Consider the following 26,866-nt stretch of genomic DNA (forward strand, 5'->3'; position numbering starts at 1 on the left):
ACCTCTACACTGTGAGACATAGTACAGACCTCTACACTGTGAGACATAGTACAGACCTCTACACTGTGAGACATAGTTTAGACCTCTAGACTGTGAGACATAGTTCAGACCTCTACACTGTGAGACATAGTTCAGACCTCTACGCTGTGAGACATAGTTCAGGGCTTGCTCTCCTCTCTCTTGCGTAACAGCATACCTGACCTGGATGTGCATGTGATCCTTACTATGTGCCTATGGGATTCTCTCTCTCTCTCAGTTCAATTTAAGGGGTTTTATTGGCATGGGAAACATATGTTTACATTGCCAAAGCAAGTAAACATCTCTCGGTTTGTCTGTCGGTCTCTCTCTCTCTCTCCCTCATCTCTCTGTCCATTTCTCCCTCCGTCCTCTCTCCCTCCACTCTCTGTACTTCCACCTTTAAACACCTCCTAGTTTCTAATAAGCAAAACAAGTGATTGTGGTATGTGAGTGTATGTGATAAGGTGATACCTTGTAGACGGTGCCGAAGGCTCCCGAGCCCAGTATCTTGACCCTCTTGAGTTCAGTCTCTTTGAGGATGCGGAGCTGGGCCTGGTTAGGGGCTGTACCACTAGGTGTTAGTGGCTCCACCAACTGTAGGGAGACACAATCAATCAACTCATCAGTCAATTAGTCAGTAAATTAATCGATCAATCAATCTGCAATATGTTAGTTCCTCGCTCCATCAACAAGTCAATTAACCAATCTATCCACCACGGAATTACGCAACCAAACAGTCACATCTCCCATGGCCATGGCACTCTTTAAACTTTACAGAAATTGTATGAGAGAGTAGTTGTTTCATTATCTTTCAAGTGGAGAAGAATGAAGTAGAGGCAGAGAGAGGATGGGGAGAGAGAGAGAGAGGAGGGGTAAGAGAGAGAGTGTGAGAGAGGGAGGAGATGGTGAAAGAGAGAGGATAAGAGCGGGAAGGAGAGGTGAGAGATAAAGGGAGATAGAAAGAAAAATAAAGATAAATAGGGGAGAGAAAGAGAAAGAGAGTGAGGGACGGAGCGAAGAGAGAGAAAGAGAAAGAGAGTGAGGGACGGAGCGAAGAGAGAGAAAGAGAAAGAGAGTGAGGGACGGAGCGAATAGAGAGAAAGAGAAAGAGAGTGAGGGACGGAGCGAAGAGAGAGAAAGAGAAAGAGAGTGAGGGACGGAGCGAAGAGAGAGAAAGAGAAAGAGAGTGAGGGACGGAGCGAAGAGAGAGAAAGAGAAAGAGAGTGGGGGATGGAGCGAAGAGAGAGAAAGAGAGTGAGGGACGGAACGAAGAGAGAGAAAGAGAAAGAGAGTGAGGGACGGAGCAAAGAGAGAGAAAGAGAAAGAGAGTGAGGGATGGAGCGAAGAGAGAGAAAGAGACAGTGGAGGGAGGGACGGAGCGAAGAGAGAGAAAGAGAAAGAGATTGAGAGACGGAGCGAAGACAGAGAAAGAGAGTGAGGGACGGAGCGAAGAGAGAGAAAGAGAAAGAGAGTGAGGGATGGAGCGAAGAGAGAGAAACAGACAGGGGAGGGAGGGACGGAGCGAAGAGAGAGAAAGAGAAAGAGAGTGAGGTACGGAGCGAAGAGAGAGAAAGAGAAAGAGAGTGAGGGACGGAGCGAAGAGAGAGAAAGAGGAAGAGAGTGAGGGACGGAGCGAAGAGAGAGAAATAGACAGGGGAGGGAGGGAAGAAAGAGAGAGGGAGGGAGAGAGAGAGGGAAATGGAGAGACAGAGAAAGAGAGAGAGAGGGGAGAGAGAGAACGAGTAAATCAGCTCCCTTCTCTCAGCTGAGGCCATGCCCCCCGGCTCATCTCTGCTGTCTGATTAAAAAACAATAGCTGTTCTTCATTTAAATGGAATTCTAAATCAGTATCGCATTAGAGCTAAGGAGAGGGGGAATGGGGAATGAGAGGGGTATGGAAAGAGAAAGTGAAGCAGAGTGGGGAAGGAGAGGGGGAGGGAGGAAAATAAGGATAGAGGAAAGGGGAGAGGGAGAGGGAAGGAGAGGGGGAAAGAGAGGGGGGAGGAAAAGAGAGTGGATGGCCACACAAATCCAGTCACCTCTACGTCGCCCTGGACATCAGTCCATTACATGAGGTGCTGAATGTGTGGTAGCAAGGACAGGGAGGGAGCTGTCCACCAACCTCCTCTAATCTGTGGTGCTGAAAACTGAGGAAGACTACTGGGACACTACCATTTACTAAGTAGTCTCTACGAGTAGAGTCATTCCCTGCTTGTTACTCCCTAACTGACATCACTGACGTCAAAGCACTAGGGTTTCATTGAATAAAACAATAGGAAAGAGGTTGGTAGTGTGTGTGTGTGTGTGTGTGTGTGTGTGTGTGTGTGTGTGCAGGTAAACAAGACAGCACAGTGGGGAGAAGAAGATGGAGAGAGTGTGAGAGAGCAATAATGTAAGGTATAGTGGAAAAAGCCACAATCTTGTCATTATTGAAACGACTTGTAAAGAGCCTAGTGCACCATCACTTGATTGCACTGTAACTGTGTGGTACACTCTAAAAAATGCTGGGTTGTTTGGTTGACCCAACTGATGGGTTGCAGGGCATTGGGTCACTTTGTTGGGTTCTTTGTTGTTGTTGGGTTTGTTGTGTTCTTTAAAAACTGCTGGGATATTGGGGCTGGGTTATTGAGATATGACCCAGTGGGTCAGATCAGAAGACTGGAGGCATAGTTTAGTAGGGGTGTGACTTTCAGATAGTTATTTTTAGCCACCCATGAGAATACATGTCATTCATGTTCTGTTGTATAGCTATCACAACAACAACAACAAATAAGGGCTTCTATAAAAGCCACACCACAAAAAACTAAATACCACACGTGTACAAAAATAAAATAGTTTGTTAAAACAGATAACAAAACCTACTAATCATAAAAGGTACAAATGAACTGATAGGCAATCACTTTTTTTTTAAACAGTATATGTTTTGTTTAAATGTGTGTGCGCATGTGTGGATGTGAGTGTGAGTTGGGCTATATGGAGGAGATTACTGAGTAGTTTGGTTCATCAGACTGACCCCCAGTCTACGCTTAAAGTTATTGAGGGATGATGAGGTTTTGGCAATGCCAGTCTATGGTACCTCTGTATCTGATAGAGAATGGACTATGTGAGGTGCGGCAGTGGGGAGGGGGAAGGTTATCACAGTGTCTTGTGTTATATAGATGCATTTCAGAATGAACCTGGAAGAATCCATTGAAAGGTCAACTGTCTGGGAGGTATGAGTATTTGTAGATGAAAATACATAATTGGCGTGCATTAATGACGAAAATAGACAAGATATTGAGTTTCTTAAACAAAGGTGCAGATGGAGCCAGGTAATCAGAGGTGGTTAGTCAAGCAATTTTTTGTTGAATGATGAGTATTTTGTGTAAGTAGCAGGCACATGTCGTGGCCCAGACAATACTACAGTAAATTAGATATGGGTAAATTAAAAAAAGACCCAGCTTCTAGGCCAACGCAGGGTGAGTGTAAAAAAAGACCCAGCTTCTAGGCCAACGCAGGGTGAGTGTAAAAAAGACCAAATTTAAGGATACATTAACCCATATTTGGGTCATCCCAACAATCGAACTGGCTGGGTCAAAATAACCCAATGTATGTTCTGTTCAATATTTACTCAGTGATGGGTTACCAAATAACCCAATGTATGTTCTGTTCAATATTTACTCAGTGATGGGTTACCAAATAACCCAATGTATGTTCTGTTCAATATTTACTCAGTGATGGGTTACCAAATAACCCAATGTATGTTCTGTTCAATATTTACTCAGTGATGGGTTACCAAATAACCCAAATGGCGTTGCTTTTAATCCAGCATGTTTTAGAGTGCAGTACATCCAGGCTTTTCACTACACTATGTGGTGTTGAGAGCTTTAATGGAACCTGAACCTACTGTCTATTAACACAGAGTACTCTCCTCTCCTCCCCTTTCCTCCCATCCCCTACTCTCTTCTCCTACACAGTGATAGAGTGAATGCATGTCTGTCTTTCTGTCTGTCCTCTCTGCAGGCAGCGCTCAGAGTGAGCTAGCGCTATACCGCCCTCAACATTAGCAATTAACAGGACACATACAATTGAAGTAGGACGTTTACGTACACCTTATCCAAATACATTTAAACTCCGTTTTTCACAATTCCTGACACTTAATCCTAGTAACAATTCCCTGTCTTAGGTCAGTTAGGATCAACACTTTATTTTAAGAATGTGAAATGTCAGAATAATAGTTGAGAGAATGCTTTATTTAAACTTTTATTTCTTTAATCATTTCCCACAATAAGTTGGGTGAATTTTGGACCATTCCTCCTGACAGAGCTGGTGTAACTGAGTCAGGTTTGTAGGCCTCCTTGCTCGCACACACTTTTTCAGTTCTGCTCACAAGTTTTCTATAGGCTTGAGGTCAGGGCTTTATGACGGCCACTCCAATACCTTGACTTTGTTGTCCTTAAGCCATTTTGCCACTACTTTGGAAGTATGCTTGGGGTCATTTGCGACCAAGTTTTAACTTCCTGACTGATGTCTTGAGATGTTGCTTCAATATATCCACATAATTTTCCTACCTCATGATGCCATCTATTTTGTGAAGTGCACCAGTCTTTGCTTCACGGTTGGGATGGTGTTCTTCAGCTTGCAAGCATCCCTTTTTTCCCCTCCAAACATAATGATGGTCATTATGGTCAAACAGTTCTATTTTTGTTTCATCAGACCAGAGAATATTTCTCCAAAAAGAAGGATCTTTGTCCCCATGTGCCGTTGCAAACCATAGTCTGACTTTTTTATGGCGGTTTTGGAGCAGTGGCTTCTTCCTTGCTGAGCAGCCTCTCAGGTTATGTCGATATAGGACTCGTTTTACTGTGGACATAGATACTTTTGTACCTGTTTCCTCCAGTATCTTCACAAGGTCCTTTGCTGTTGTTCTGGGATTGATTTGCACTTTTCGCACCAAATTACGTTCATCTCTAGGAGATGAAGGCACAGTCAACTTAGTGTATGTTAACTTCTGACCCACTGGAACTGTGATGCAGTGAAGTATAAGTGAAATAATCTGTCTGTAAACAATTGTTAGAAAAATGACTTGTGTCACACACAAAGTAGATGTCCTAACCGACTTGCCAAAACGTTAGTTTGTTAACAAGAAATGTGTGGAGTGGTTGAAAAACGAGTTTTAATGACTCCAACCTAAGTGTATGTAAACTTCCGACTTCAACTGTATGCATCAGGCATCTCACAGTATGTAGCTAGTAGCTACAGTACTGAATGGGACTCAAATATGAACCCAAAACATGGCTAGTATACTGAAACTCAATTAAAGTGAAACTGAATGATACGCTGCCTGTTAATGTTATTTCACAGTCATCGTTATAACTAATATCATATATCTCCGATCACATGTACATTACTGGTGATGTTTGCAGACATGCAGACCTGGCAGTGGTTCTGTCCTAGAATAAGGTGCCATTAGGGACTCACCCATCTCCTCTCTTTCCTATCCATTCATTCTGATCAGACGAGGGAGAGGGGGGAGACAATGCTCTTGATATTTCATTAAGAGTTCCAAATGCAGACAGAACGCTTCCTGGTTGGGGTCGCGTGGCAGGGAGTGGAGCAAGGCTGGCTGGGATATTCATTAAGATGGATGTTTTGAGGGGATGAGAGATCTGCGCTCGGCTCCCCATCTCCCTGCCTGTTTGGGCTGCGTCATGGTCCCCTATTCCCTACATAGTACACTAGTTTTGCCTGGGGATGCATCCAAAATGGCAGCCTATTTATTGTATAGTGGACTACATTTGTAGGGAATAGGGTGCCATTTGGGATGTAACCATGATGGGAGAATAAAAGGTTTCTGTTATCCAGATGACATGAGTACAGCCTGAGCTCCATCCCAAATGGCAACCTGTTCCCCTACAAGCCCTGTTCAAAAGTAGTGCACTATGTAGTGAATAGGGTGCCATTTGGGATGCAGACTGACATCTGTCTATTCCATTTGATGGATGAGCTGCCTAATTATCCAAAGAGACAGTGACAGGAGACAGTTCGTGCTGTACTGCTACAGAGTCAGGAGGAAGCAGGGAGCATTGTTATGCATAGGCGTGTAGGATTGTGTGTGTGTGTGTGTGTGTGTGTGTGTGTGTGTGTGTGTGTGTGTGTGTGTGTGTGTGTGTGTGTGTGTGTGTGTGTGTGTGTGTGTGTGTGTGTGTGTGTGTGTGTGTGTGTGTGTGTGTGTGTGTGTGTGTGTAATTGTAATGCTGGTCAGGAGCAGACACTCTGTAGAACTCAGATACAGGACATAGCAGGACATAGCTACCTCTACATAAAAGTAAAGTTGTAATACAGTAATGGTTGTTGTGTTTGCATTTCTAGACGAGGTACAGTACAGTGGCATAATGTTCTATAAAAGCAGTACAACAAGATGATTGAGATTTTAGTAAGGTGTGATTGTATTTGTGTTGTTTTGTGTTGCCTGGTCAGGTCAATATGAGTACTGATGATATTTTTGTGCATAACGTCCGTTCCAAAAAGTAATGTACAGCCAAATAATAACCCTTGTCATTATTGACTCTGGGTTGAAGCTCTGGTATTCTAAACATTAACAAAATAGAGGTGGGAGCGAGGAGAGATGATGGAGAAAGGAGAGGGTGAGAGGTAAGAGAGTAGTAGGAGAGAGGATGGAGAATGGGGATAGAGGAGGGAGAGGGGGCGGAGAGAGAAGAGGGAGACAAGACAGAGTGGAGGGAGAGAGGATGAAGAGATGAGGGAGAATGGCAACAGAGGAGAGAGAGAGAGAGAGAGAGAGAGAGAGAGAGAGAGAGAGAGAGAGAGAGAGAGAGAGAGAGAGAGAGAGAGAGAGAAGGAGGAAAGAGGACGTAGAGAGGAGGGAGAGAGGACAGGATATATAAGGGAGAAAGGCCACAGAGGAGAGCGAGAGAGAGAGGATATGACAGAGAGAGGAAGGGGAGAAGAGGGAGAGAGGCCACTCTGTGTTCTCATAGCCTCTGGTGACCCTCACCTATAACAGAGCACATCACAAGTCCATCACACTAAGATTAGGATGTAGGATGATAGTGAACTCTGGAACTGAAACTTCAAAACTAATCATTGCAAAGTCTTTGTACTGTAAACTCGTACTACGTCCCAATTGGCACAATATTCCCTATATTTAGACGAGAGCCCAATGGAAGGTTTGTCTATGATCCACATCTCAAGATGTCCTTACCCTGTCCTGTCTCCAGAATGCTTGAAGTACATACCTCTATCCTTGATTATCACATCCACATTCCAAACGTTGTCTCCAGGTGTGTGTGTGTGTGTGTGTGTGTGTGTGTGTGTGTGTGTGTGTGTGTGTGTGTGTGTGTGTGTGTGTGTGTGTGTGTGTGTGTGTGTGTGTGTGTGCCTGTGCGTGTGTGTGCACTTGCGCGTGTGTTTGGTGTGTGTGTATTCATACTCCATACCTCTGTCTCAAGGAAGCGTCGCAGGGCTCTCTTCTTCTTGATGCTCTTCCTGCGGAAGGACACGGCTACGCTCAGAGCCACGATAACCACCACGAAGAGGCCACCTATCACCCCGGCTGCAATCAGGGGAGTCCTGAGGGAGAGAGATGTGAGATAGGGACACAGTATTAGATACTAGCTATTTGTCTTCTTTAAAATAGTTTAGCTGCTCTTGTTTGACCTATTATTGGCTGGTACAGTAAAACCAATGGACTAGTTTGTCCAACTGGCAGGTCAAGCAGGTTTAATCAAATGCTACAAATTTTTGAAAGGAAACAAACATTATTTGAAACCAGGTCTGATAAGCACTTACTCCAGAGGTCACAACAGACTTGGCTAACTAGAGCTTGGGACAATTCTTACTTAGATTACAACCTTTGACAAAATACATGATCTAGCATCTGCAGGTGTCCTGTTACAATGTTAGGCAGTTAGTTCAAAGAAGGGAAAGAAATGAAAGTCAGGACATTTTTCTAATTGAATAAAAATAATATATTCCATTCAGCATGTGTGATCAGCACTTTCCATGATCTCTCCAACCCTCTACACCTCAACATGTCTGCCTGCCTGCCTGCCTGCCTGCCTGCCTGTCTGTCTGTGCTGAGTGCTGGGAACTTTGGTCACGTCCCAAATGGCACCCTATTCCCTGCATAGTGCACTACTTTTGACCATACCCCTATGGACCTGGTCAAAAGTGTATATAGGGAATGGAGTGCCATTTAGGACACAGACACAGAATACGATAGGTGAGAAGATGAGATGGTGTATCTGAGTGAATAGACCCTATTCTCTATCTTAATAAAAAGGGCTCATTTGGCAGAACAGAGCAGAGTATCGGCGTCAGCACACTCCAGTCATGTTTTACATCAGCAGGAAAGCTATCAGCCACCTGGTACATCACAGGCCCATTACATGTTATCACACACACTCAGCTCACTTCTGGAATCACATGAAACACCCCCCAATCTTTCTGTTATCGGGTGCCTCCCAAATTGCTCCTCTATTCCCTACTGTACTTAGTGTGCTACATTTGACCACGGCAGGGTGCACCTGCTCATTCTCCCAGCTCTACCCCTCTCCTACACAATATTACAGGGATGGATTTACTGTAGTAAGGGACTACATGATGATTTGTGGAGGAAGTGGCTTCAAGAGACATAGTTGTAATTTGCAGGAAAGCATAGGCATACTCCTAGTAAACATTGTAGAGACATACCCAAATGGAAAGTGGAGAATGGGGTATGGGGTGTGGAGTGATATCCTCTTTCTCTCCTCTTTCTATTTTGAGCCAATATGACAATCAGTGTGTGTGTGTGTGTGTGTGTGTGTGCGTGCGTGCGTGCGTGCGTGTGTGTGTGTGTGTGAGAGAGAGAGAGAGGGTCAAAACGAAGAGAGTGACAGAGTGCAGATGACAGTCTAGTCTCTATTATATGAGACAGCCTTACACAGCAGCCTGTGGCAAGGAGTAGGAAGGAAAGAAGAAGAGGGCTGACACAATGTCAGATCAGCTGTGGAACCCAATGTACAGTTGAAGTCGGAAGTTTACATATACTTGGGTTATTAAAACTCGTTTTTCAACCACTCCACAAATGTTTTGTTAACAAACTATAGTTTTGGCAAGTCGGCTAGGACATCTACTTTGTGCATGACACAAGTCATTTTTCCAACAATTGTTCACAGACAGATTATTTCACTTATAATTCACTGTATCACAATTCCAGTGGGTCAGAAGTTTACATACACTAAGTGGACTGTGCCTTTAAACAGCTTAGAAAATTCCAGAAAATTATGTCATGGCCTTAGAAGCTTCTGATAGGCGAATTGACATCATTTGAGTCAATTGGAGGTGTACCTGTGGATGTATTTCAAGGCCTACCTTCAAACTCAGTGCCTCTTTGCTTGACATCATGGGAAAATCAAAAGAAATCAGCCAAGACCTCAGAAAAATTATTGTAGACCTCCACAAGTCTGGTTCATCCTTGGGAGAAATTTCCAAACACCTGAAGGTACCACATTCATCTGTACAATCAATAGTACGCAGGTATAAACACCATGGGACCACGCAGCCGTCATACCTCTCAGGAAGGAGACACGTTCTGTCTCCTAGAGCTGAACGTACTTTGTTTCGAAAGGTGCAAATCAATCCCAGAACAACAGCAAAGGACCTTATGAAGATGCTGGAGGAAACAGGTACAAAAGTATCTACATCCACAGTAAAACGAGTCCTATATCGACATAACCTGAAAGGCCGCTCAGCAAGGAAGATGCCACTGCTCCAAAACCGCCATAAAAAAGCCAGACTACAGTTTGCAACTGCACATAGGGACAAAGATCGTACTTTTTTGGAGAAATGTCCTCTGGTCTGATGAAACAAAAATAGAACTGTTTGGCCATAATGACCATCATTATGTTTGGAGGAAAAAGGGGGAGGATTGCAAGCAAAGAACACCATCCCAACCGTGAAGCACGAGGGTGGCAGCATCATGTTGTGGAGGTGCTTTGCTGCAGGAGGGAGTGGTGCACTTCACAAAATAGATGGCATCATGTGGAAGAAAAATGATGTGGATATATTGAAGCGACATCTCAAGACATCAGTCAGGAAGTTAAAGCTTGGTCGCAAATGGATCTTCCAAATCGACAATGACCCCAAGCATACTTCCAAAGTTGTGGCAAAATGGCTTAAGGACAACAAAGTCAAGGTATTAGAGTGGCCGTCACAAAGCCCTGACCTAAATCCTATAGAAAATTTGTGAGCAGAACTGAAAGTGTGTGTGTGAGCAAGGAGGCCTACAAACCTGACTCAGTTACACCAGCTCTGTCAGGAGAGATGGGCCAAAATTCACCCAAATTATTGTGGGAAGCTCGTGGAAGGCTACCCGAAACGTTTGACCCAAGTAAAAAAAAATGTAAAGGCAATTCTACCAAATACTAATTGAGTGTGTGTAAACTTCTGACCCACTGGGAATGTGATGAAAGAAATGAATGCTGAAATAAATACATCTGTCTACTATTAATCTGACATTTCACATACTAAAAATAAAGTGGTGATCCTAACTGACCTAAGAAAGGGAATTTTTAATAGTATACAATGTCAGGAATTGTGAAAAACTGAGTTTAAATGTATTTGGCTAAGTTGTATGTTAACTTCCGACTTCAACTGTATGTCTGAGCTCTGAGAGTCTTTGTCTTCTCAACATTGGCCCCAAGCAATTATAAGCTGCCTTTCTGTTCTGCTCAGTTAAACCATAGCTTCTCTAAAACATGTTCCAAAGCCACTTCATCAACTTGGCATGCTACAACCACAGTCACATAGTTCTATCAGGGTATTCTCTGTTACTTTGCTGTCAACATCCTGTATGTACGGAGGCTTTTCCCCTCACAGCCTAGGAACTTTATCTGTTTACTAGCACTTCTCCTCATCCACCTTCACCCCTCCTCCTCTCTTTCTCCTCACCCCATGTTCACCCCACAGCCTCTCCCTATCTCCCATCATCAGCTCACCCTGGCATTCTCCCCTCATTGCCTCAGATAGAAGAGAAGTGGATCAGATAGTAGAGTAGTGAGTCAGATAGAAGAGCATTGAGTCACATAGAGTACTGGATCAGATAGTAGAGTACTGAATCAGATAGTAGAGTACTGAATCAGATAGTAGAATTGAATCAAATAGTATAGTAGTAAATCAGATCGTCAGATAGTAGATAGTAGAGTAGTGGATCAGTGGAGAGTGAGACCTAGGCTACTGCAGGCTCTTGCTGTGTCTCAAATGGCAACCTATTCCCTATATAGTGACCATAAAGCTCTGGTCAAAAGTAGTGCACTGCATAGGGAATAGTGCCATTTGAGATGCAGCTTGGAATGAATTAGCAGTCATTAATATCTCTTTCTCTCTGCTCTTACACAGCTCCTTTCAGCTCAGCTCAGCTCTGCCTTGAGATCAGGATGCTTTGGCCAAGTAGTGTGTTTTTCCACTATGCCTTTGTTTCGGTCTTCATTTTTAAGCCAATTTGGCATCTCTCTTCTGTGCTGTGCTGTTTCTTTCTAAGCATAGTCCTATAGGGGGAAGCTGTTCTATTAGGCCTTTAGAATGATGTGTTCTGTCCCTCTGTTCTCTTCTGTTCTTCCTTTTTGTTTCCTCTCACTATCTCAACCCCATCTCAATTGGGTTGAGGTCGGGTGATTGTAGATGCCAGGTCATCTGATGCAGCACTCCATCACTCTCCTTTGTCAAATAGCCCTTACACAGCCTAGAGGTGTGTTTTGAGTCATTGTCCTGTTGAAAAACAAATGATAGTCCCACTAAGTGCAAACCAGATGGGATGGCATATCGCTGCAGAATGCTGTGGTAGCCATGCTGGTTAAGTGTGCCTTGAATTCTAAATAAATCACAGACAGTGTCACCAGCAAAGCACCCCCACACCATCTCACCTCCTCCTCCATGCTGTGCGATGGGAACCACACATGCGGAGATCATCCATTCACCTACTCTGCGTCTCACAAAGACATGGCGGTTGTAACCAACAATCTCACATTTGGACTCATCAGACCAAAGGACAGTTTTCCACTAGTCTAATGTCCATTGCTCGTGTTTCTTGGCCCTAGCATTGTCTCTCTTATTGGTGTGCTTTATTATTGTTTTCTATGCAGAAATTTTAACCATGAAGGCCTGATTCACACAGTCTCCTCTGAACAGTTGGTGTTGAGATGTGTCTGTTACTTGAACTCTGTGAAGCATTTCTTTGGGCTGCAATTTCTGAGGCTGGTAACTCTAATGAACTTATCCTCTGAAGCAAAGGTAACTCTGGGTCTTTCTTGTGGCAGTCCTCATGAGAGCCAGTTTCATCATAGCTTGATGTTTTTTGCGACTGCACTTGAAGAAACTTTGAAAGTTCTTGAAATGTTCCACATTGACTGACCTTCATGTCTTAAAGTAATGATGGACTGTCGTTTCTCTTTTCTTATTTGAGGTGTTCTTGCCATAATATGAACTTTTACCATTATTTTACCAAATAGGTCTATCTTCTGTGTACCCCCCCAGCACAGCTGTTAATTGAAATGCATTCCAAGTGACTACCTCATGAAGCTGGTTGAGAGAATTACAAAAGTGTGCAAAGCTGTCATCAAGGCAAAGGGTGGCTACTTTGAAGAATCTCAAATATAAAATATATTTTGATTTGTTTAACACTTTTTTGGTTACTACATGATTCCATATGTTTTATTTCATAGTTTTAATGTTTTCACTATTCTTTTACAATGTAAAACCCTTGAATGAGTAGCTGTGTCCAAACTTTTGGGGTTCAATTCCCCGACGGGGAGGAAGGAGTAGGCTGTCTTGTAAATAAGAATTTGTTCTTAACTGACTTGCCTACACTAAGGGCATAACATTTCTGCACCCTTATTTTTTAATTCTAGTCTAACCAATACCCAAACGGAGATTAAGTGAAAATAAAAATCTCATTGATTTATCAAGACCAGTCCCCATGCTTGTCTCAGAGCAGCGCAAAAAGGTGAAAAAATAGTTGTAGACTTTTCATTCAAATCCTACTGCTTCTAACTTCAATATACTCTTTAAATAAATAAGACCTACACCACTTTTAACAGCACATTACTCAACACTAGTGAGACTCATGTCGCCTACAGTATATTGAAAAATATAACGTGACTCTCCGCCAATAATTACATATAGAGGATTAGAGGTTTCTAAATTAAAACCAAAAGCTGCCTCATGGGTCTCCCAGTGGCGGCCGACACCGGTATCGAACCTGCATCAGCCAGTTAAGTTATTTTATAAATGTCTAGGCTCCAAAGAAATAGACTCCAATTAAGTCCTCTTGTTGTTTGTAAAGTCAAATTAAAATGAAGATTGTTGTTGAAATGAATTGCTCGACTGGTGTAGATTTTCTCCATCTGTTGGTGTGCAACACTTGCATAACAAGTTAGCTATATTTTCAGCACCAGCCACTGTTCACCTCCTATTGATTGCACTGTGGTTGCCACCATTTTTTTATGTAACCTTTATTTAACTAGGCAAGTCAGGTAGGAACAAATTCTTATTTACAATGAAGGCCTACCCCGAATGTCACTGGGCTAATTTTGTGCTGCGCTATGGCATTCCCAATCACGGTCGGATGTGAAACAGCCTGTATTCGAACCAGGGACCGTAGTAATGGCTCTTGCACTGAGATGCAGTGCCTTAGAAAGGTCGAAACAAATTATTTGTTGCAAGTTGGGGAGGGGGATTTTTCACACCTAGCTCGGCTATTAGACAATTCTTTAGTAAAGGTTGAATAGTCTTTTGCTCAGCTAATAGCCCACCCTAGAAAGTTGTGTCACGACTTCCGCCGAAGTCGGTCCCTCCCCTTGTTCGGGCGGTGTTCGGCGATCGACGTCACCAATCTTCTAGCCATCACTGATCTATTTTTCATTTTCCATTGGTTTTGTCTTGTCTTCCTTCACACCTGGTTCAATCCCATCAATTACATGTTGTGTATTTAACCCTCGGTTTCCCCTCATGTCCTTGTCGGAGATTGTTTTATTGTATGTTATGTGCAAGTCATGTGTCGGTGTGCGACTGGTTTTGTACCCACTTATATTATTGTTTTTGGAGTTTTATGAGCACTTATTAAACAACTCTGTTTATACCAAGTTCGTTTTCCTGTGCCTTACACGTTGTTTGCAGAATTCACAGCCTGCTACAGTAAGTCCGCTTGTGAAAAACAAAATGCCTCCAGCTGTCGAAACACAGAATATCTAAGGGGCTTTTATATAATTATAATGTGGGGTTAATAATAATACTTTTCCCCTTTTCACTTGTTATTTAGACCGGATTGTTACTCCCATTTTGTTCCTTGCTCTCTTCCACATGTCATTCTCTGCCTGAGTGGCTCGCTTGTGGGTGTGCTGGCAGGATATGGCAGCAACTTTGATTGTGCGTCCAAAATTCAGCATCTCAAGTTTGTATGAAGGTCTGGTTATTCACAGGCAAATAGTAATATGCTCAAACCGCTCTGGTGACAAATCAACTTTGCTGCTCTGTTTTCAATTGTCCACATGGGTGGGAGAACCTATTCAAGTAAGTACATTTCAAATGTTTTAAACTATGTATTATTAGCTTCAGTAACTAGCTACAGTGCATTTTAACTCAAATGAGCTGCCAACATAGCTAGCTAGTTTACATTGTCACGTTCCTGACCTTATTTCCTTTGTTTAGTCTTTGTTTAGTTGGTCAGGACGTGAGCTGGGTGGGCATTCTATGTTTTGTGTTTCTATGTTGGGTTTGTTGTTTGGCCTAATATGGTTCTCAATCAGAGGCAGGTGTTTGTCATTGTCTCTGATTGGGAACCATATTAAGGTAGCCTGTTTGCACTGTTGGTTTGTGGGTGATTGTTTTCTGTCTTTGTATTCTACACCAGATAGGACATTTTTCGGTTTTCACATTTATTGTTTTGTAGTGTTCTTATTCTTTATTAAACATGTTGAACACTAGCCGCGCTGCGTTTTGGTCCTCTCCTTCATCCCAGGAAGAAAGCCGTTACATACATACTGTATAGACAGCTAGCTAAGTTAATTATATTTGACCAACTACCTCACTTCATATTAGCTAGCTATCTTGAGATATTTAACACTGTAAAATACATGTGTAGGTAGCTAGCTAACAGCCATGGAGGAGAGTAAGGATAGCAGGCCCAGCTGTCAAAGTTAGAGAGTGGGATATTCTGGATAGAGCAGGTACTTTTGTGTAGTTCCTGTCCCTAGAAGTGAGGACAGAGAACATCATATTCAGTGCTGTCTAATTTGAGTATAATGAAATATTTTGAGGTTTTCTGTCCTTGGATACAGAGAGCTGTGAAAGCCTGTCTGCAGATTAAGAGGTCCCAATGAAGATCCTGGTCCTGGGGACTCAAAGGGGTGCACATTTTTGTTTTTGCTTAAAGACTACACAGCTGATTCAAATGATCAAGTCATCAAGCTTCAAGTCTTATTTATTTATTCATTTGTGATGCAATCCTTGATATGATCCTGCTATTGCCAGATGCTACACATGTATCTATCTATCCAATGTTATTATGACTTGTTTTAAGGGATATTATACTTTAGTAATTCCCAATGATCTGGTAATGAAAAAGTCTAATAATGATATTATATTGTTTGTCCTCATGTCTGTTTTTGAGCATAAAGTACCACTTAGTGTGAACACCAGGTGAGACTACACACACACACACATTTCTGTCGAACACAGTCTCTTTAACCCACTTATTTTCTCAATAACAGTCTCTCTCCTTCACTTCATCCTTCTCCTCCTTCTCCCTAAATCCTCTAGGTTATATCAGCTGTGTTGGTGAACCCTTCCCGCATCTGAACTAGCTGACAGAGGGCACAGCATCATCATAGGTGAGAGGTCACTTGGTTGGGTCAACAGAAGTATTATTAAAGAGATACTTTCTATTGAAATACAGAGAGATGTAGTAGTCCCAGAGTTAATGATCCAAGGTCAGTTTTGTATTTCACCTCCTGATGACTGACAGTGTTAGAATAAAAAAACAAAGCTTAATCATTCTCTCTCTCTCTATCCATCTGTCTCTGGTCTGCAGGTATGTGTTGATGTGAGAGCGGAAGCCAGTCACAACATCGCCACCTCACCCACTCTTAAGATAACCTTCGGGCCATCTGGGGGCCCAGGGCTGGTTAGGAGACACTATGTAATTGTGATGAACTGAGAGAATATTAGGGTAGGTCATTCGTTAATCATATGCTGTCTTCCCGGCTCTTCTGCTCTTACCTCTTTCCCTTTCTGTCTTTTACATCTCTTTCCCATCTCTTTCTTTCTCTTTTATAATGCGTATGTGCATTGAAGTACAGATTGAACTTGTATTTATAACATAATATTTTTAATTCATGTATTATGTATTTATAACACCTGGATAATGAACTTTCAATAAAGCGTTTCAAATTCTCCACTGGTTGAAATTAAGTATCTCATTGAAATACTATACCTACTGTATCCTGTGTCCTCAGATTAATGCAAACGGAGGTAGATATGCATAGGAAGTGTAGTGTACTGTTTATTTTCTGTATATATGAATTACAAATCACCTTTTACTTAAATAATGGTTCTAGTCTATTGCATAGTTACAATATGTAATCATTGATGTCCCAGGAGCAGGAGTGGTAAACACTGTTGAAGTGTATAATTGTAATACATACAAAGAATGGAGTTTGATACACCTGGTATTGGATATGACTGAAAAAGAATGTCTCACAGAGATTCATACCTGAACCGCACCTTTATTTGCCAAAGAAGAGTACATCCTCAGTGAATATATTCAATGTACAGGCTAGAATGTGTGGATCTCATGCGTGGCAATAACTACATGTATATACGACTTGCATCCTTGGCACAATAAAGTTATTATATTCTACTCAATCCGTAGGCTTCATTAATGCCATTCAGACACATCCATACAGTTATTTTAACCTCCACTACACAATAAGCAAGTACATAGCTAGCTAACTATGTTACTTCAGCTGCATTGCATGAAAAATATAAGCAAGGCAAGCTTACACAATTGTACATTCAATTTGCAGGAAATGCTTTAGCTAGCTAGATTCTTTACATCTACAGTTTCAATAGACGACAGCCTGGTTTGCTGGTTTTCTCAGGAGTCCCAAAACATTAAACAACACGAATTACAATTTCATACTCGTGTCATAACACTAGCTAGCAAACTGGCTAAATAGTGATTTTCGTAAACTAACTTTATGACAAAACAATATGCACAATCATTTTTCTGTACATTAACATATTCCTCTCATTTGCACATTTTATTCTTGACTCATGATGTTATAATTACTTACATTTGCTTCCACCGTAATGTTTTGTCAGCCATCTTTGCTGAAGAAAGTCACCTGCGACGGGTGGCTCGCGTCAAATTCGTCATTTGAACCACTCTCTATGATTGGTCATATAAAAACCTTGGGACCCAAATGCATGAGTGCTCTAACTCCCCCTTGTGGTGGTCTGGAGCAATGAAGCTGTGACGCTGGGTACCTCTAATCCTGCGGTGTAAGCTCGCCACTTTTAGAGGAACCACTGTAGCAATAAATATAAGCCTTGCTCAGTGGGCACAGTTGGTTGTCATGACATTTTCTGCTGGGGAGAAGTGTGTGTCTCATCTTTTTACTATTGAGCCCTCGTCAAAGATACATTTCAATGCATGAACTTGTACTTACAAATCACAAATAAATCAAAATTGAACTTGTGTGTCTGTATACGCAGTCTGTCCTGGGGACAGTAGGGATTTGAAGAGATATTTACCTGTCCATCATGCCAATACAGTCCTGCAGTCTGGGTCCAATACACCTGGATGAGGGAAAGAAGCAGAGTTAATGAAGCAACAGAATAAATCAGCCAGTCATCCATCCGATCACAATCAATCACTCGACTGGACATTGGCCTTGAGTGTCTGTCAACAGAAAAAAACAGTCATGTCAGACAGTCCCAGAGATGAAGGGGCACGTTCGGGAGTCAGGACACTGCATGGTGAGGCTGTTTGATGTTAAGAGGGATGTTAAGAGGGAAGAGGGAAGAGGGAAAGGAATGGTAACAGAGAGGATCTCTGAATCGATTTCAGTCTGTCTGAACTGAAGGGCTGCCTGGGATAGAGTGTCAAGATGGCATTTCCACTGCATCGTGTTTTTTAACAATGTCGTTATGTGTACATGGAGTAGTGAGCTGCCAGCCTGCCGCTCAGCAGGAAATAGAACAAAGAAGTGACATGGCCAGCCCGGTGAACTGACTGACTGCAATACCAAAATATATCTGCCCCTTCCTTCTGCAGCTGAAAATTACAATCGTAGGATTCACAGCACTCAAAGAGCAGATGGAGAGTGGAATTTCTCCCTCTTTCCCTCTCACTCTCTCTTTTGCTCTCTTTCTCTGTCCCTGTCTCCCTCTATCTCATGCTCTGCCCCTCTATTTCTCTCTCTCTCTATTTCGCTTCTATTTCTCTGTCTCTCTCTATTTCTCTGTGAAGTAAACAATAAACAAAAGTGAGAAGAAACGAAAAACAACATCAAAGGTTTCAAAAGGATTAAGCCATTACAAACATTATATTATCAGATAATGTTTTTAACAATGTGCACAAAGTTGTAGTACGAATATGTTGTTTGTGCTCCACTGGTTGATCCGTTTTCATGGCAACGGGTCAAAAACCTTGCTGCTGTGATTGCACATTGCGGTATTTCGTCTCACAGATATGGGTGTTTATCAATGTTTGATTCGTTTTCTAATTCTTTGTAGGTCGGTGTGATCTGTGGAAAATACAGTATGCGTCTCTGATATGGTCATACCTTTAGCAGGAAGTAAGGAAGTGCATCTCAGTTTCCACCTCATTTTGTGGGCAAAGGGCACATACTGTAGCCTTTCTTTCTGTCGAGAGCCAGGTCTGCCTATGGCGGTCTCTCTCAATAGCAAGGCAGTTCATGTACATAGTCTGGACATAGTCAAGGATTTTCTTTATTTTGGGTCTATCCCAGTGGTCAGATATTCTGCCACTGTCTATTCTCTGTTTAGGGTCAGACAACTTTCCAGTTTGCTAAATTTTTAGATTGATTCTTGCAGTCTATCAAATAGTTATATTTGTGTGTTCTTATAATTTGGTTAAGTCTAATTGTGTTGCTGTCCTGGGGATACATGGGGTCTGTTTGTGTTTGTGAACACAACCCCAGAACAAGATGGCTGAGGGGACTCTTCTCTAGGTTAATCTGTAGACGAGGGCTTTGTGTTGGAATGTGTGGGCATCACTTCCTTTAAGTGGTTGTAGAATTTAACAGTTATTTCCTGGATTTTGATAATTAGCAGGTATAGTCCTAATTCTGCTCTGCCTGCATTGGGTTTTGCATTGTACATGAAGGATATTTTTGCTGAATTATGCATGCAGTCTCAATTGGGTGGTGAGTGGACTCCAGACCTCACAACGTTAGAGAGCAATGGGTTCTATAACTGATTTAAGGATTTTTAGCCAGATCCTAATTGGAATGTCAGTTTTTATAATTATTTTGATAGCATATAAATCTCTTCTTGCCTTGTCTCTTCGTTCACAGCTTTGTGGAAGTAACCAGTGGTGTTGATGTTTAAGCCGAGGTAGGTATAATTATTTTTGTGCTCTAGGGCAACGGTGTGTTGATAGAATTTGTATTTGTTGTCCTGGCAACTGGTGTTTTTTTGGGACACCATTATTTTTGTGTTTCTGAGATTTACCATCAGGGTCCAGGTTTGACACAATCTGTGCAGGCAAACAAAACAGGCCCTCCTTGGTTGGAGACAGAAGCAACAGATCATCTGTAAACAGTAACTATTTTACTTCAGAGTCTATTAGGGTGAGGCCGGGTGCTACAGACTGTTTTAGTGCCCTCGCCAATTCTTTGATATAAATGTTGAACAGGGTGGGGCTCAAGCTGCATTCTTGTCTCACCCCACGGCTCTAAGGAAACAAGTATGTGTGTTTATTGACAATTTTAACTGCACATTTGTTGTTTGTAAAACATGATTTTATAATCTGTATGTTTTCTCCCCAACACCGCTTTCCATCAATTTGTATAGCAGACTCTTATGCCAAATTGAATCAAAAGATTTGATGTAATCAACAAAGCATAAGAAGACTTTTCTTTTGTTCATTTTTTTGTCAATTAAGGAGTGCAGGGTGTATTTGTGGTCTGTCGTCTAATATTTTGGTAAGAAGCCAATTTGACATTTGCTCAGGAAAGGTTGGAGTCTGCTGTTGCAGAGGATCTTTCCGTGGTTACTGTTGACACAGATTCCATTGTAATTATTGGGGTCAAATTTGTCTCCACTTTTGTGGATTGGGGTGATCAGAACTTGGATCCAAATGAGCTGAGGATAATTATGAAGAGTTTAAGTATAGCCAATTTGAATTTGTGATCTGTATATATTATCATTTAGTTTAGTATATCATCAACACCACAGGCCTTTTTGGGCTGGAGGGTTTGTATTTTCTCCTGTAATTCATTCAATGTAATTAGAGAATCCAGTGTGTTCTGGCAGTCTTTAATAGCTGATTTTAGGTTTTGCAAATTATCATGTAAATGTAAATGTGTTTGCTCTTGGTTATACAGTGGGGCACAAAAGTATTTAGTCAGCCACCAATTGTGCAAGTTCTCCCACTTAAAAAGATGAGAGAGGCCTGTAATTTTCATCATAGGTACACTTCAACTATGACAGACCAAATGAGAAAATAAAATCCAGAAAATCACATTGTAGGATTTTTAATGAATTTATTTGCAAATTATGGTGGAAAATAAGTATTTGGTCAATAACAAAAGTTTATCTCAATACTTTGTTATATACCCTTTGTTGGCAATGACAGAGGTCAAACGTTTTCTGTAAGTCTTCACAAGGTTTTTTTCTTCAATAAACCATTTCTCAAAAACGTAGCTGATAGGTCAAATATACTGTTAAGACTTCCTACTGCTAAGTTTATACCTTCTTTATTGCAGGGAAACATTTTGTCCAGGAAGTTGTCTAGGAGGGAATGGATTTATTGTTGGCCAATAGTTTTTTGGCAGGTTTCTACACCACCCTCCTTCCATCTATAGCATTTCTTATTAAAATCATGCAGTTTGTTTGGCTTCGATGCCTCATGATTGTGTATTGCTCTTTTCAAGTAGATTGTGATTTTGCTGTGATCTGATAGGGGTGTCAGTGGACTGACTGAACACTCTGAGACACTCCGGGTTGAGGTCAGTGATAAAGTAGTCTACAGTACTACTACCAAGGGATGAGCCGTAGGTGTACCTACCATAAGAGTCCCCTCAAAGCCTACCATTGACTATGAATAGACCCAGCTTACGACAGAGCTGCAAAAATGCGAGACCCATTTTTGAGTGTTGTTTTGAAGTAGTTGTATCTAGGTGCTTGTACCCCTGTGTGCTAAGGGAGTCAGGTTCTTGCCCATTTCTGGTGTTGAGGTCACCACAGACTAGTACATGTCCCTGTGCCTGGAAATGGTAGATCTTGGTCTTCATTAAAGTGTGGTGATTCTAGTGGTGGATATACAGTATGTAGCACACAGGAGGACATCTTTCTCTGTTGAGATTATTTCCTTTCATTTGTAGCCAAATGTAAAATGTTCCTATTTTGATTAATTTAATGGAGTGGGTTAAGTCTGATCTATACCAAATTAGCATACCCCCTGAGTCTCTTCCCTGTGTAACACATGGTCGTTTAGTGGATGAGACTACCAGCTATCTGTAACCTAGAAGGAAACCAGTGGCTCAATCTCCTTTATAACATGTTTCTTGCAGGATGTAAATTTCTGTATTTGTCATTTATTTTGTGAAGTCTGTTTTTGCCAAAAGCAGATGACTTCAGACCTTGTATATTCCAGAATGAGATTGTAAAAAGGTTGTGTTCCATTGTGTTCAGTGTTATTTGTGTTGTTTAGACTCGCACCATGACAGTAGGTTTGAGCAAAGCATGATGAGCATCAGATACATGCCTCTTAGGTCAAAGGATGGGGCTTAGGTGGGTGTAGTGATGGGGGTTGGGTTTGTTGCTCAGCTCACTGCCTGGTCATCTGTCCCTCTGTCTCGCACCAGGGTGTTTTTTGCAGTTCATGTGTGAGTGCATTGGTGCGTATGTGTGTGTATGTGTTTCTATCATCCGTGGATTCTACAGACACTGATAAACCTTGGCTGGATACGGGTTTTACAGTTATATGTGAGGTCAGCACCTAGAAGAGCATAGCAGTGTGTGTGCGTATATTGCTAACATGCGTGCATCCGTGTGTGTGTGTGTGTGTGTGTGTGTGTGTGTGTGTGTGTGTGTGTGTGTGTGTGTGTGTGTGTGTGTGTGTGTGTGTGTGTGTGTGTGTGTGTGTGTGTGTGTGTGTGTGTGTGTGTGTGTGTGTGTGTGTGTGTGTGGTGCAAAATAGTGATCCAGACAGCTGTTGTGTTGTGGATGAACCATATATTGTTTTCCTCTTGTTATAATGTTGACAATGGGGATCAGTCCACCCTTGTGTTGCCTGTTAGACAAAGGTATTGTAGAAGTAAATGAACAGTACTCTGTCCTCCTAGGATCATTAGTCATTCAGAATGCTTATGCGATACGCAACCATTCACACAACGACGCAAACGTGCACATGCTGCTGGAAGCCAAGACACAGATATACAGTATATAGAATTTAGCTCACCCCTGAGTGCAGTTAGAGTGACAGGGATGACACTCGTTGTTGGCCTCGGCATATTTAAAGATGAAGCTGTTGGCCCCCTGAAGGCCGTCGGGACACTTATCCACACAGTTAGGACCATCTTTAAAGTGGAGACACTTTACACAGTGATCCGGACCCTGAGAGAGACAGAGATAAAGTGAGGGAGAGACAGAGGGAGAGAGAGGGGGAGGAAGATAAATATTAGATATGTGATAGTAATTGGAAAGGAGAGCAAGCAAGGACAGGGGAGAAAGGAAGAGTGAGAGAAACAGAGAGATAACAGAGAGATATGAGATGAGAGAGAGAGAAAAAAAAGGGGGAGCGAGAGAGGAGAGAGAGAAAGAGGGATAAAGACGAGCGATATAATAGTAGAGGAGAGAAGATCGTGGGAGCGAGGAAAGGAGGAAGACGAGACACATAAAACACCAGCAAGTAGAGCTGGAGATAATAACCATCCCTCACAGCACACACAATGACCATAACAATCAGCACAGACGCGATTTATGAGGTTAATATGGGCAAGAAGAGGCAAGGGAAGGGAGGGAGTAGAGGGAGGCAGGGATGAAGGGAGGCAGCTGAAGGGACCTCACTGTATGGGTCTGAATGGGTATCAATAAAGGCAACAGAGAGAGCTCAACAGGGAACAATATCCCTTAAGGTGCAGAACAGAACAGAAATAAATACATATGCATTGTATTGTGGAGGCGTTTTGTGCAAATGTGCACATATGTACGAGTGGGTCTGAGAGGATGTGTGTGTAAGTGCTTGTGTGTGTGTGTTCTGTAGGCATAAATATGCACATTAAGTACCTTCACAGTTATAACTATGAAGCTGGTACTCAATTAGTTGTTTTATGAGTGTTATACCCATGGCGTTGAAAGGCAAAGGCTTTACTATAGACAGTAACCTCATCTCACAGCCAAACTAATTTATTTCAGACTGCAGCAAACACAGTGCATCATGGTCTACCACAACATACTGCACCCCTGTTGCCAAAACACCCCCTGTAAACACATCTCTCTCATTGGTAACCTTGGATTCATACAATAATGATTGCATGGCAATGACAGCTACTCTTCCTTAGTGATGTTGTCCATCGTTGTATTACTAGCTAGCGCCCAACAGTGTACACCATGCACATCATCCCCATGAGAGAGAGAGACAGACAGACAGACAGAGAGACAGACAGACAGAGAGAGAAAGACAGAGAGAGACAGAGAGACTGACAGAGAGACAGAGGGAGAGGGAGAGGGAGAGAGAGAGAGAGAGAGAGAAATTGCCCTCAAATTACACAGAACATAAAAAAATCAAGTTTTGTGTAAACTCCCATCTATTAGGTTAAATACCACAGTGTGCCATCACAGCAGCAGTATTTGTGACCTGCTGTCACAAGAAAAGGGTAGCCAGGGTTGAAAATACAACCCATTATTGTGTATTTATTTTCCCTTTTGTACTTAAAATATTTACACATTGTTACAACACAGCCATAATATAACATTTGAAATGACTCTATTCTTTTGAAACTTGTGTGACTAATGTTTTCTGTTAATTTCTGATTGTTTATTATCTATTTCACTTGCTTTGGCAATGTTTCCCATGCGAATAAAACCCTTTGATTTGAATTGAGGGAGAGAGCAAGAGAGCTGCATGTTAATCAATTAGCAGGCTGTGACAGTCCATCTGGGCCAGAGGAGCCATCTGAACAACATATGGCTAGTGGAGAGGAGGAGAAGAGGTGGAGAGGACGAGGAGAGGAGAGGAGGAGGACAGGTGGAGGAGAGGAGGAGAGGAGGAGGAGAGGTGAGGAGAGGAGGAGGAGAGGTGGAGAGGAGGAGGAGAGGAGAGAAGGAGGACAGGTGGAGGAGAGGAGGAGAGGAGGAGGAGAGGTGAGGAGAGGAGGAGGAGAGGTGGAGGAGAGGAGGAGAGGAGAGGAGTAGGAGAGGAGGGGGAGAGGTGAGGAGAGGAGGAGGAGAGGTGGAGGAGAGGAGAGGAGGAGGAGAGGTGAGGAGAGGAGGAGGAGAGGTGGAGGAGAGGAGGAGAGGAGAGGAGGAGAGGAGAGGAGGAGGAGAGGTGGAGGAGAGGAGAGGAGGAGAGGTGGAGGAGAGGTGGAGGAGAGGAGGAGGAGAGGTGGAAGAGAGGTGGAGGAGAGGAGAGGAGGAGAGGAGGAGGAGAGGTGAGGAGAGGAGGAGAGGTGAGGAGAGGAGGAGAGGTGGAGGAGAGGAGAAGGAGAGGAGAGGAGGAGGAGAGGTGGAGAGGAGGAGGAGAGGAGAGGAGGAGTAGAGGAAAGGAGGAGAGGAGGAAGAGAGGTGAGGAGAGGAGGAGGAGAGGAGGAGGAGAGATGAGGAAAGGAGGAGAGGAGAAGGAGAGGAGAGAAGAAGAGGTGTAGAGGAGGAAGAGAGGAGAGGAGGAGGAGAGGTGGAGGAGAGGAGAGGAGGAGAGGAGAGGAGGACAGGTGGAGAGGAGGAGGAGAGGAGAGGAGGAGGACAGGTGGAGGAGAGGAGGAGAGGAGGAGGAGAGGTGAGGAGGAGGAGAGGTGGAGAGGAGGAGGAGAGGAGGAGGACAGGTGGAGGAGAGGAGGAGAGGAAGAGGAGAGGTGAGGAGAGGAGGAGGAGAGGTGGAGGAGAGGAGGAGAGGAGAGGAGTAGGAGAGGAGGGGGAGAGGAGGAGGAGAGGTGAGGAGAGGAGGAGGAGAGATGGAGGAGAGGAGAGGAGGAGGAGAGGTGAGGAGAGGAGGAGGAGAGGTGGAGGAGAGGAGGAGAGGAGAGGAGTAGGAGAGGTGGGGGAGGGGGGGAGGAGAGGTGAGGAGAGGTGGAGGAGAGGAGAGGAGGAGGAGAGAGGGAGGAGAGGAGAGGAGGAGAGGAGGAGGAGAGGTGAGGAGAGGTGGAGGAGAGGTGGAGGAGAGGAGGAGAGGATAGGAGAAAGAGAGGTGGAGGAGAGGAGAGGAGGAGGAGGAGAGGTGAGGAGAGGAGGAGGAGAGGTGGAGGAGATGAGGAGGAGAGGTGAGGAGAGGTGGAGGAGAGGAGGAGAGGAGAGGAGGAGGAGAGGTGGAGGAGAGGAGAGGAGGAGAGGAGGAGGAGAGGTGAGGAGAGGAAGAGGAGAGGTGAGGAGAGGAGGAGAGGTGGAGGAGAGGAGAAGGAGAGGAGAGGAGGAGGAGAGGTGGAGTAGAGGAAAGGAGGAGAGGAGGAGGAGAGGTGAGGAGAGGAGGAGGAGAGGAGGAGGAGAGATGAGGAGAGGAGGAGAGGTGGGGGAGAGGAGAAGGAGAGGAGAGGAGGAGGAGAGGTGTAGAGGAGAGGAGGAGGAGAGGTGGAGGAGAGGAGAGGAGGAGAGGAGAGGAGGAGAGGAGGAGGAGAGGTGAGGAGAGGGAGAGGTGGAGGAGAGGTGAGGAGGAGAGGAGAGGAGGAGGAGAGGTGAGGAGAGGAGGATGGGTGGAGAGGTGGAGAGGAGGAGGAGGAGAGGAGGAGAGTTGGAGGAGGAGAGGAGGAGAGGTGGAGAGGAGAGGAAGAGGAGAGGAGGAGGATAGGTGGTGGAGAGGTGAGGGGGAGGAGATGTGGAGGAGAGGAGGAGGAGAGGAGGAGAGGAGGAGGAGAGGTGAGGAGCGGAGGAGAGGAGGAGGAGAGGTGGAGAGGAGGACGAGGAGGAGAGGAGGAGGAGAGGTGAGGAGAGGAGGAGGAGAGGTGGAGAGGAGGAGAGGTGGAGGAGAGGTGAGGAGGAGAGGAGAGGAGGAGAGGTGGAGGAGAGGTGAGGAGGAGAGGTGGAGGAGAGGAGGAGAAGAGGTGAGGAGAGGAGGAGAGGAGGAGGAGAGGAGAGGAGGAGGAGAGGAGAGGAGAGGAGAGGAGGAGAGGAAGAGGAGAGGAGGAGGAGAGAGGGTGGAGAGGAGGAGAGGTGGAGAGGAGGAGGAGGAGAGGAGAGGAGATGAGGAGGAGAGGTGGAGAGGAGGAGGAGAGGTGAGGAGGAGGAGAGGTGGAGGAGAGGAGGAGAGGTGGAGAGGAGGACGAGGAGGAGAGGAGGAGGAGAGGTGAGGAGAGGAGGAGGAGAGGTGGAGAAGAGGATAGGTGGAGATGAGGAGGAGAAGAGAGGAGGAGAGGTGGAGAGGAGGAGGAGAGGTGAGGAGGAGAGGAGAAGAGGTGAGGAGATGAGAAGAGGA

General features: G+C 43.8%; 1 protein-coding gene across 4 annotated transcripts in view; it reads right to left on the reverse strand.

The window, feature by feature from the left end:
- Positions 1-26,866, reverse strand: part of LOC129816567 (receptor tyrosine-protein kinase erbB-4-like) — a 634,779-nt gene that overhangs the window by 103,733 nt on the left and 504,180 nt on the right. For all 4 annotated transcript variants that reach the window (XM_055871183.1, XM_055871182.1, XM_055871185.1 and 1 more), the window contains 4 exons: positions 22,706-22,860; positions 17,809-17,853; positions 7,458-7,590; positions 490-612 (listed from right to left, as the gene is read on the reverse strand). In XM_055871183.1, the coding sequence (XP_055727158.1) occupies positions 490-612; positions 7,458-7,590; positions 17,809-17,853; positions 22,706-22,860 (456 nt within the window). The remainder of the gene's footprint in view (positions 1-489; positions 613-7,457; positions 7,591-17,808; positions 17,854-22,705; positions 22,861-26,866) is intronic.

Source organism: Salvelinus fontinalis, chromosome 19 (assembly GCF_029448725.1).
Source record: "Salvelinus fontinalis isolate EN_2023a chromosome 19, ASM2944872v1, whole genome shotgun sequence".
In the NCBI taxonomy this organism is placed as follows: Eukaryota; Metazoa; Chordata; class Actinopteri; order Salmoniformes; family Salmonidae; genus Salvelinus; species Salvelinus fontinalis.